The 11,902-nt window shown below is 45.4% G+C and overlaps 1 protein-coding gene across 1 annotated transcript in view; it reads left to right on the top strand.

The window, feature by feature from the left end:
- The window catches only part of LOC311145083 (multivesicular body subunit 12B-like), a 45,572-nt gene that overhangs the window by 9,448 nt on the left and 24,222 nt on the right, over positions 1–11,902 (top strand). Inside the window, exons 3-5 of the mRNA XM_084181261.1 lie at positions 859–954; positions 10,618–10,714; positions 11,599–11,728. Coding sequence (XP_084037387.1) covers positions 859–954; positions 10,618–10,714; positions 11,599–11,728 — 323 coding nt within the window. The remainder of the gene's footprint in view (positions 1–858; positions 955–10,617; positions 10,715–11,598; positions 11,729–11,902) is intronic.

Genomic DNA, 11,902 nt, shown 5'->3' with positions numbered 1-11,902 from the left:
TCTTTTTTTTTCTCTCTCTCTCTCTCACTCTCTCTCTCTCATCCCCTCTAGTCACTGGTGGTTTTGCATAAGTCTCTCCCTGCCATGTTTTCCACAGCCAATCGCTAGGGTCATTCATCATTATTGTCAGGGTGGTAATGTGTGTGGGTGGGGGCAGAGATCCAGAACTTCTTTGTTTGAATGAACCTCATTAAATTGAATCGTCTTTGTAAAGGATCCTCTCTGAGAATAAGTCTGGCAGTCATTTTGGTGATTTACCGACGATGGCCAATGTAACATGACGCTTCAGCCAAGCTTGTTTTCTGGTAGCTATGGAGAAATGTCTGACTCACTCATGTGGAGGAAGTTTTGGCTTTATCATTGTTGAGTGCATGCACACTTATAGATGTGCTGCCCACACTGTCCTTCATAGCCTTTTCTATGATATGCCTGGGCTCTTGTGCATTATGTTGCCACATCCGAATACACCATACACTGTAAGTCCTCAATGCAGCCGGCTTATTCAGGCATTATTTTATTTTTCATCCAAATAATATCTCCCCATCCGCATCAGGATCTTTTAGGAGCACAATGAAGTTTGGTTTTCCTTATTAGAGCAGATCTTTGTCAGGTTTTATTTAATCAGCCCCATTCCAGGGGAGGATATTTTCAGCCACCTATTTGGAGGCTAAGGCTCCTTCTTTACCCACACAGGGCACTAATGAGATGGAGCGCTAGAGCAGGCAACCGTTAATTAAGGAAAGTTTGCAAGAGAAGAGGCAAAAAGCAACACGCTCACACCGTACATACATTAACTTTATCCCACCTCATGCATGTTCTTCCCCCCTTGTTGTTTTTTTTCGTCCTTTTTTCACGTAGGTTGCACAAACAACAGATGGTTCCGAAGCCAACCTGTGGAAGGACGGCTTATTCAAATCCAAGGTCACCCGCTACCTCTGTTTCACCAGAGATAATGTAAGTGGAAATGTAAACTTCTCAATTTCCCTATGCATCATGCAATAACACCTCATCCCTAACACCTTTTTTGGCACTGGTTTGCTTGGTTTGCTCTCTCTAGCATTCTCCTGTGCAGCACTTTGATAATTGAAAGTTCAATGAATTTTAAATGTCTGTTTTATTTTTATGAATGTAAATACCAATATAAACTTTTGATTATGTGATTGCATTTCTATTATTTATGTGTGATACCTTGGTGGGCTCTTGGGATTATATTGTTGATGTTCTTGTGTCCACCAGAGAGGGAGATTTATGATTATTCATAGTATTACAATGAGCTTCTATTTAAACTATTTCACTTTTTCCAATTAACCTTGTCCCTGTCGAGAATTTGGATACCTCCCAGTGATTCTTCAACTATGATGCACACATCAAAATGTTGTTCCCTTTATAAGAAATTACACTTCAAAAGGCCAGTTCAATATGGTTGGAAATGGGGCACCTATTTAAAATAACAGTAATAACTTATTTGTTAATTGCGCTCTCTTTGAATGTTCTCTACATATCAACTGGTAGGCACATTTTCATGGTATTTTTTTTACACTTAAGATTTGAGAACAGAGAACAGTGATTATCCTGCTATAAAGCCTACAGCAGATTTGATAAGTTACCATTGAATAGAAAAACACTGTGTATCATTAGTATTCACCCCCCTTGGACTTTTTTCCACATTTTATTGTGTGCATGCAACAAGGCACTAAAGTTATACTGCAAGAAAACACGGCAAAGGAATACCATTTTTGCCCTAAATGCAAAGCTTTATGTTTGGGGCAAATCCAACACAACACATCACTGAGTACTACTCTCCATATTTTCAAGCATGATGTTGGCTGCATCATGGGATGGGTATGCTTGACATCGGCAAAGACTGGGAAGTTTTTCAGGATAAATAGAAATGGGATGGAGCAAAACACAGGCAGAATACTGGAAGAAAACCTTCTTCAGTCTGCTTTACACCAGACACTGGGAGAGGAATTAACTTTCCAGCAGGACAATAACCTAAAACACAAGGCCAAATCTAGCTTACCAAGAAGACAGTGAATGTTTCTGAGTGGCCAAGTTACAGCTTTGACTTAAATCTGTGTCACACCCTGGCTCTGGGACTCATTATGTTGAGCCAGGGTGTGTTCATTCTATGTGTTTATTTTCTATGTTGGTAATTCTGTTGTGTTTAATTCTATGTTTGCCTGAATGACTCCCAATCAGAGGCAACGAGTGTCAGCTGTTGGCTGGTTGTCTCTGATTGGGAGCCATATTTAAACTGTCTGTTTTCCCTTTGTGTTTGTGGGTTTTTGTTCCGTGTTCGGTCATTGATACCGTGGACGTCACGAGTCGTTTCTTGTTTTGTATTCATGTTTAAACTTTAACTAATTAAAGTATGTTTGTTCATCACGCTGCGCCTTGGTCTACTCCTTACCTCGATCGTGACAGAAAAACCCACCATGCAACGACCAAGCAGCGTGTCCAGGGGCAGCCCTTGGGCTGGACATGGGAGGAAGCGCCGGGAAAGGCCCTGGCGAAAGAGGAGCAGCGTGTCCAGGAGCAGGCAGCCTGGACATGGGAGGAGATATTGGACGGTAAAGGGTCCTGGACTTGGGGGGAAATCCTGGCCGGGATGGATCGCCGGCCATGGAGTGAGACAGTGGAGAGGTGACGGAGAGAGGAGCAACGGCGTGATCAGGGTCGTCGTCGGACGGTCGAGAGGCAACCCCAGACATTTTTTAGGGGGGGGCACACGGCATGGACGACGGGGCTGACGGAGGCAAAAAAGGGGCGGATCCAGAAGGCCACCAGGCCAGGGGTACACCGCCCTGTACGTCCTGTGCGGATGCCTCACACAGAGTGTGTGAGGGTAGGCATTCAGCCAGGACGGGTTGTGGCCGCTCTTCACTCCAGGCCTCCTATCTGTCTCCACAGCCCGGTTCGGCCTGTCCCTGCTCCACGCACCAAGCCTACGGTGTGCGTCGCCAGCCCAGCCCGGCCTGTCCCTGCTTCACGCACCAAGCCTACGGTGTGCGTCGCCAGCCCAGTCTGGCCTGTCCCTGCTCCACGCACCAAGCCTACGGTGTGCGTCGCCAGCCCAGCCCGACCTGTCCCTGCTCCACGCACCAAGCCTACGGTGCGCGTCGCCAGCCCGGCCCGGCCTGTTCCTGCCACTCGCACCAAGTATACGGTGCGCGTCGCCAACCCGGCCCGGCTTGTTCCTGCCACTCGCACCAAGTATACGGTGCGCGTCGCCAGCCCGGCCCGGCCTGTTCCTGCCACTCGCACCAAGTAAACGGTGCGCGTCGCCAGCCCGGCCCGGCCTGTTCCTGCCACTTGCACTAAGCCAGGGGTGCGAGAAGTCAGCCTGGTAAGGCCCGTTCCTCCTCCATGCACCAAGCCAGGGGTGCGAGTCGTCAGCCTGGTAAGGCCCGTCCCTCCTCCACGCACCAAGCCAGGGGTGCGAGTCGTCAGCCTGGTAAGGTCCGTTCCTCCTCCACGCACCGAGCCAGGGGTGCGCGTCGTCAGCCTGGTAAGGCCCGTTCCTCCTCCACGCACCAAGCCAGGGGTGCGCGTCGTCAGTCCAGCACAACCCGTGCCTGGGTCACCGGTGCCTGGTAAAGTACCGGTCAACTGCTCCACTATGGAGCTGAAGCTAACCGCTCCTGCTAAGTCCAGTTCGGCTCCAGCCGGCGGGGCCAGACTCGACCAGGGGCGCTATGGGGGGTGTATTGGAGGGTGGTGGTCAAGGCCGGAGCCAGAACCGCCGCCGAGGAGGTATGCCCACCCAGCCCTCCCCTGTTTTGTTTAGTTGAGGCGCGGTCGCAGTCCGCGCCTTTAGGGGGGGGTACTGTCACACCCTGGCTCTGGGACTCATTATGTTGAGCCAGGCTGTGTTCATTCTATGTGTTTATTTTCTATGTTGGTAATTCTGTTGTGTTTAATTCTATGTTTGCCTGAGTGACTCCCAATCAGAGGCAACGAGTGTCAGCTGTTGGCTGGTTGTCTCTGATTGGGAGCCATATTTAAACTGTCTGTTTTCCCTTTGTGTTTGTGGGTTTTTGTTCCGTGTTCGGTCATTGATACCGTGGACGTCACGAGTCGTTTCTTGTTTTGTATTCATGTTTAAACTTTAACTAATTAAAGTATGTTTGTTCATCACGCTGCGCCTTGGTCTACTCCTTACCTCGATCGTGACAATCTGCTTGAAAATCAATGGTAAGACTTGAAAATTGTGTTCTAGCCATGACCCCTAACACCTTGACAGAGCTTTAAGAATTTGAAAAGTAAAATGGGCAAATATTGCACAATACAGGTGTGCAAATCTCTTAGAGTGAGAAGACTCAAGCTCTAATTGCTGCCAAAGGTGTTTCTAACATGAATTAAGGGGGGTGAATGCTTATCTAATCAAGGAGTATTAGTTACATAAAATGTAACAGTGTTTAACTATATACTATCTATGCTTACTATGCTGTCGTTTTTAAACCTAAACGTAAAGAATTTGAACAAATTCAGATAAATACACTACCGGTCAAAAGTTTTAGAACACCTACTCATTCAAGGGTTTTTCTTTATTTTTACTATTTTCTACATTGTGTAATAATAGTGAAGACATCAAAACTATGAAATAACACATATGGAATCATGTAATAAGATTCTAGCCAGTCTTTGCCTTGATGACAGCTTTGCACACTCTTGGCATTCCCTCAACCAGCTTTACATGGAATACTTTTCCAACAGTCTTGAAGCAGTTCCCACATATGCTGAGCACTTGTTGGCTGCTTTTCCTTCACTCTGCGGTCCGACTCCTCGCAACCATCTAAATTTGGTTGAGGTCGGGGGAATGTGGAGGCCAGGTCATCTGATGCAGCACTCTCCTTCTTGGTCAAATAGCCCTTACACAGCCTGGAGCAAACCAGATGGGATTGCATATTGCTGCAGAATGCTGTGGTAGCCATGCTGGTTAAGTGTGCTTTGAATTCTAAATAAATCACAGACAGTGTCACCAGCAAAGCACCCCCACACCATAACACCTCCTCCTCCATGCTTTACGGTGGGAAATACACATGCGGAGATCATCCGTTCACCCACACCGCGTCTCACAAAGACACGGCGGTTGGAACCAAAAATCTCAAATTTGGACTGCAGATCAAATGACACATTTCCACCGGTCTAATGTCCATTGCTCGTGTTTCTTGGCTCAAGCAAGTCTCTTCTTCTTATTGGTGTCCTTTAGTAGTGGTTTCTTTGCAACAATTTGACCATGAAGGCCTGATTCACACAGTCTCCTCTGAACACATGTTGAGATGTGTCTGTTACTTGACCTCTGTGAAGCATTTATTTGGGCTGCAATGTCTGAGGCTGGTAACTCTAATGAACTTATCCTCTGCAGCAGAGATAACTCTGGGTCTTTCATTCCTGTGGCGGTCAACATGAGAGCGAGTTTCATCATAGAGCTTGATGGTTTTTGCGACTGCACTTGAATAAACTTTCAAAGTTCTTGAAATGTTCTGTATTGACTGACCTTCATTTCTTAAAGTAATGTTGGACTGTCAATTCTTTTTGCATATTTGAGCTGTTCTTGCCATGATATGGACTTGGTCTTTTACCAAATAGGGCTATCTTCTATATAGCCCCCCCTACCTTGTCACAACACATTTTACATTTACATTTACAGTGAGGGAAAAAAGTATTTGATCCCCTGCTGAATTTGTACGTTTGCCCACTGACAAAGACATGATCAGTCTATAATTTTAATGGTTGGTTTATTTGAACAGTGAGAGACAGAATAACAACAAAAAAATCCAGAAAAACGCATGTCAAAAATGTTATAAATTGATTTGCATTTTAATGAGGGAAATAAGTATTTGACCCCTCTGCAAAACATGACTTAGTAATTGGTGGCAAAACCCTTGTTGGCAATCACAGAGGTCAGACGTTTCTTGTAGTTGGCCACCAGGTTTGCACACATCTCAGGAGGGATTCTGTTCCACTCATCTTTGCAGATCTTCTCCAAGTCATTAAGGTTTCGAGGCTGACGTTTGGCAACTCGAACCTTCAGCTCCCTCCACAGATTTTCTATGGGATTAAGGTCTGGAGACTGGCTAGGCCACTCCAGGACCTTAATAGGCTTTTGGGTCATTGTCATGCTGGAATACCCATCCACAACCCATTTTCAATGCCCTGGCTGAGGGAAGGAGGTTCTCACCCAAGATTTGACGGTACATGGCCCCATCCATCGTCCCTTTGATGCGGTGAAGTTGTCCTGTCCCCTTAGCAGAAAAACACTCCCAAAGCATAATGTTTCCACCTCCATGTTTGACGGTGGGGATGGTGTTCTTGGGGCCATAGGCAGCATTCCTCCTCCTCCAAACACGGCGAGTTGAGTTGATGCCAAAAGCTCGATTTTGGTCTCATCTGACCACAACACTTTCACCCAGTTCTCCTCTGAGTCATTCAGATGTTCATTGGCAAACTTCAGACGGCCCTGTATATGTGCTTTCTTGAGCAGGGGGACCTTGCGGGCGCTGTAGGATTTCAGTCCTTCACGGCGTAGTATGTTACCAATTGTTTTCTTGGTGACTATGGTCCCAGTTGCCTTGAGATCATTGACAAGATCCTCCCGTGTAGTTCTAGGCTGATTCCTCACCGTTCTCATGATCATTGCAACTCCACGAGGTGAGATCTTGCATGGAGCCCCAGGCCGACGGAGATTGACAGTCCTTTTGTGTTTCTTCCATTTGCGAATAATCGCACCAACTGTTGTCACCTTCTCACCAAGCTGCTTGGCGATGGTCTTTCCAGCCTTGTGTAGGTCTACAATCTTGTCCCTGACATCCTTGGAGAGCTCTTTGGTCTTGGCCATGGTGGAGAGTTTGGAATCTGATTGATTGATTGCTTCTGTGAACAGGTGTCTTTTATAAATGTAACAAGCTGAGATTAGGAGCACTCCCTTTAAGAGTGTGCTCCTAATCTCAGCTCGTTACCTGTATAAAATAAACCTGGGAGCCAGAAATCTTTCTGATTGAGAGGGGGTCAAATACTTATTTCCCTCATTAAAATGCAAATCAATTTATAACATTTTTGACATGCGTTTTTCTGGATTTTGTTGTTGTTATTCTGTCCCTCACTGTTCAAATAAACCTACCATTAAAATTATAGACTGATCATTTCTTTGTCAGTGGGCAAACGTACAAAATCAGCAGGGGATCAAATACTTTTTTCCCTCACTGTAGTCATTTAGCAGACGCTCTTATCCAGAGCGACTTACAATTTGGTGCATTCAACTCAGGATAGCCAGTGCGACAACCACCCTTTTTTATGGGGGGGTGGGGGAGGGGGGGGGGGGAGGGGTAAAAGGATTACTGTTATACTATTCCAGGTATTCCTTAAAGAGATCTCCGGGAGGTGGTCAGTGACTCCGCTGTCCTGGCGTTGTGGGGGAGCTTGTTCCACCATTGGGGTGCCAGAGCAGCGAATAGCTTTGACCGTGCTGAGCGGGAATTGTGCTTCCATAGAGGTAGGGGGGCTAGCAGGCCAGAGGTGGATGAACGTAGTGCCCTCGTTTGGGTGTAGGGTCTGATCAGAGCCTGAAGGTAAGGAGGTGCCGTTCCCCTCACAGCTCCGTAGGCAAGCACCATGGTTTTGTAGTAGATGCGAGCTTCAACTGGAAGCCAGTGGAGTGTGCGGAGGAGCGGGGTGACATGAGAGAACTTGGGAAGGTTGAACACCAGATGGGCTGCAGCGTTCTGAATAAGTTGTAGGGGTTTAATGGCACAGGCAGGGAGCCCAGCCAACAGCGAGTTGCAGTAATCCAGACGGGAGATGACAAGTGCCTGGATTAGGACCTGTGCCGCTTTCTGTGTAAGGTAGGGTCGTACTCTGCGAATGTTGTAGAGCATGAACCTGCAGGATCGGGTCACCGCTTTGATGTTAGCGGAGAATGACAGGGTGTTGTCCAGGGTCACGCCAAGATTCCTTGCACTCTGGGAGGAGGACACAATGGAGTTGTCTACCGTGATGGCGAGATCATGAGCGGGCAGTCCTTCCCCGGGAGGAAGAGCAGCTCCGTCTTGCCGAGGTTCAGCTTGAGGTGGTGATCCGACATCCACACTGATATGTCCGCCAGACATGCAGAGATGCGATTCGCCACCTGGTTATCAGAAGGGGGAAAGGAGAAAATTCATTGTGTGTCGTCTGCGTAGCAATGATAGGAGAGACCATGTGAGGATATGACAGAACCAAGTGACTTGGTGTATAGAGAGAATAGGAGAGGGCCTAGAACTGAGCCCTGGGGGACACCAGTGGTCAGAGCACGTGGTGCGGAGACAGATTCTCGCCACGCCACCTGGTAGGAGCGACCTGTCAGGTAGGACGCAATCCAAGAGTGAGCAGCGCCGGAGATGCCCAACTCGGAGAGGGTGGAGAGGAGGATCTGATGGTTCACAGTATCAAAGGCAGCAGATAGGTCTAGAAGGATAAGAGCAGAGGAGAGAGAGTTAGCTTTAGCAGTACGGAGAGCCTCCGTGACACAGAGAAGAGCAGTCTCAGTTGAATGACCAGTCTTGAAACCTGACTGGTTTGGATCAAGAAGGTCATTCTGAGAGAGATAGCAGGTGTGTTGGCTAGAGACGGCACACTCAAGAGTTTTGGAGAGAAAAGAAAGCAGGGATACTGGTCTGTAGTTGTTGACATCGGAGGGATCGAGTGTAGGTTTTTTGAGGAGGGGTGCAACTCTCGCTCTCTTGAAGACGGAAGGGACATAGCCAGCGGTCAAGGATGAGTTGATGAGCGAGGTGAGGTAAGGGAGAAGGTCTCTGGAAATGGTCTGGAGAAGAGAGGATTGGCTCAAATGCATTAAGAAGGAAAGAAATTCCACAAATTAACTTTTAACAAGGTGCACCTGTTAATTGAAATGCATTCCAGGTGACTACCTCATGAAGCTGGTTGAGAGAATGCCAAGAGTGTGCAAAGCTGTCATCAAGGCATAGGGTGGCTATTTGAAGAATCTCAAATATAAAATATATTTTGATTTGTTTAACACTTTTTTGGTTACTACATGATTCCATATGTGTTATTTCATAGTTTTGATGTCTTCACTGTTATTCTTCAATGTTGAAAATAGTAACCATAAAGAAAAACCTTTGAATGAGTAGGTGTTCTAAGACTTTTGACCTGTAGTGTATATGACATGGGATTACTCCATTCATCTGACTGTCCAAGTTAATGGTCCTACATTCACCAAGCAATGATTTGGGACCTATACAGTACTTGTACATACTTCAGCCCAAAAGACTGATTATATGTCAACAGGACTGTAATGATTAGACAGCCATTTCAACCTTTGTTCCTTTCCACAGTTTCTGTCAGTGTGTTAATTTACAGCCTTGTGGCTGGAGTTAGAGGAAGTCACTTTATTATTATTATTGAACAGTCCTCGACTCCACCCTTAGAACTTTGAACTTTGAACTTTTTATGCTGTAAAAACTATGATTTTACCTTATGCCCACATTGGTATACATAATTGCATTTTTGCACACAATAAATTATTTCTCTGTGTTCATTTTGGCATATCCTTGTGACAAATCAGTAATTTATGGTTGGATACTAATAATAATTCTGAAAATAGTTCCATTAGAATCATTGTGAGAGTGGTTGAAACCAGCCCTTGTAAACACACCTCTTAACGGCTGCCTGCCTGGGACGGAGCTCAGTCTGGTCCACAGTTTAGTATGTATCACACAAATAGCCTTGCACATGTTCCTGTATATTATCTTAACATGTGTGTGCACGCTGTTTTAAAGATTTTGGCACAAATAAAACATGACAGAGCCATCAACATAGGCTTTTTTGTCTGCCAGTCAATGTAGCCCCCCCCCCACCCCCTTATGTAACTGTCGTTGACATAAACAGTTTCTGCAAAATTAGCCACTGAATTATGTGGAAGGAAGTAAACAGTTTGTGATTGATACTCTAGGTTGGAGGTAGATGGCCCTTTTGTCAGGTCCTGATGGAAGAAAAAAACAGCTGAAAAAAGGGTTTCATGCATAGTAATAACATTCATCCATATTCCACCCTAAGTCAGAATAAAAACTATGAATACAACATTTCTCTAATGGTAATGACCGCCGGGCAACGGTAGCAGTGGAATCCAGATTTTCGGACGCGTCAAGTCACGGCTCTGTCGCCCCACTCTCCACTGCCGCTGTGTATTATTGCAATTTATTACGGCGAAAAATTGAAATATAATGACTGGAGGCTGGGAGGCTGAGAAGAGTCATGCTTGAAAATGTCAACTAAACAGTCCCTGATTGTTTTTAACCACATTCTGATGAACAGGCAATCCAGCCTGCCTCGCATACAACCCTACTGTTTCTCTCCGAGGGTTGAGGATGATTGCAAGTTCACAGATGCAGTCTCATTTTTAAAAGAAGCTATTATGGAGAAATTACTTCCACCATCGTGTCAACTCCTCTCTTTAGAGACTTCCCAAGCTTTTAGGAAATCATTGATTCAATTGTCTTTGTAATTTCTTTTCAGACCCTTACACTGAAAAACCCTTACACTTTTTGTACAATCTATTACATCTGAAACGTGCACATGTGGATGTGTAATGTTGAATGTTTTCCTGTACATTAGAGCCAGTCGTCAGATGTGCTCCTTGACATGAGGTTGATCGATTTGAAGGACACTCTACCAGAGGGCTTTATACCCATCCAAGAAACAGTGGACACCAGTAAGTAAGCAGTGGCCCCTAAACCACAACCGTATCTCTGAAGGTTTTTCTGGCCCCTCACTAGCTTTGACTTTGCTTTAACCAGCCTCTGTGAAAGTCCTATGGGGCAGCTTAGCTTGAAATAGTGAATGTTTTATGGGTGCAGGTTATCTTAATTTATGATAGTCTGTGGGAATAAAATAAACATTTTGCCCTGGAGGTACAAGGGAAGAGAATCATGAGTCATTGTTTATCTCAGCTGGAGCTGTGCTTTTCTTTATGAGGGGCTTATTTATTTATGTATTTTTTGGGGGATAGGACGAGTGGATGGGGGTTATCTAATATTAATGAAATGCATTCCCCAATGCTTTAGTGCTCTTTGAGTGCTTTGTATTCCCCCTCACTATCCAGGCCTTGAAAATGTAATAATATTTTGTGTGGGGAGTGAGGACAGCTGTTTATTATTTTTATTATCATCACATTTACACTGCACTTTCTATCACTGGTTGGAAATAAATGGGCGAGGCACAGAAGTAATATGGGCAAGCATGGGTATGTTTTCTAGCTGGAATGAAGAACAGAAAGATTATGTATTGTTGGGCTATGGTTTAATGTAATGTTTTATTACTTTATGTGAATCCATGTTTAATGTATACATCTAACATTATGTATCCATATCCAGTAAAAATCCACATTCATATTTGGTAGCATATACTGTGGCTGCTGTAGGGGTTAGCATTTGTCTTTCATTTTCTAATCATCATTATTGGTTTTTGTCAGTGCTTACCAGTATTCTGTGTGTTTATAGTTCATATCATTATTTTATGCATAGCTGTGACCAAGAGATGCACTTGGCCTCTAGTTCATGATCCCTAATATGGTCTGTCTCTCTCCTTGTCCGTCAGAGGAGCCTGCCTTGAGGAAGAAGAGGCTGTATGTTAGGCTCGGCCTACGTGTAGCCACAGAGACTGCTGTGTGTGACATCCAGATCCAGGGGAAGTCCAAGCACACCCTTACACACTACACTTGTATTGGGTGAGTGGACAGACCTGTAAAAGGAATATTGTATTTATTTTCAGACTTTCTACCTGACACCCATAGCATTGTGTTTTGACATGCAATACCATGGCAACGCTCTCAGTAGGTTGTCATTGATTTTGCATAGTCTCCAATGAGCAGGATCCCCATTTTCCTTCTCAGAACGTACTT

Source organism: Coregonus lavaretus (genome assembly GCF_964263955.1).
Source record: "Coregonus lavaretus genome assembly, chromosome: 17".
Classification (NCBI taxonomy): Eukaryota; Metazoa; Chordata; class Actinopteri; order Salmoniformes; family Salmonidae; genus Coregonus; species Coregonus lavaretus.
This window is presented reverse-complemented; position numbering and strand designations above follow the sequence as displayed.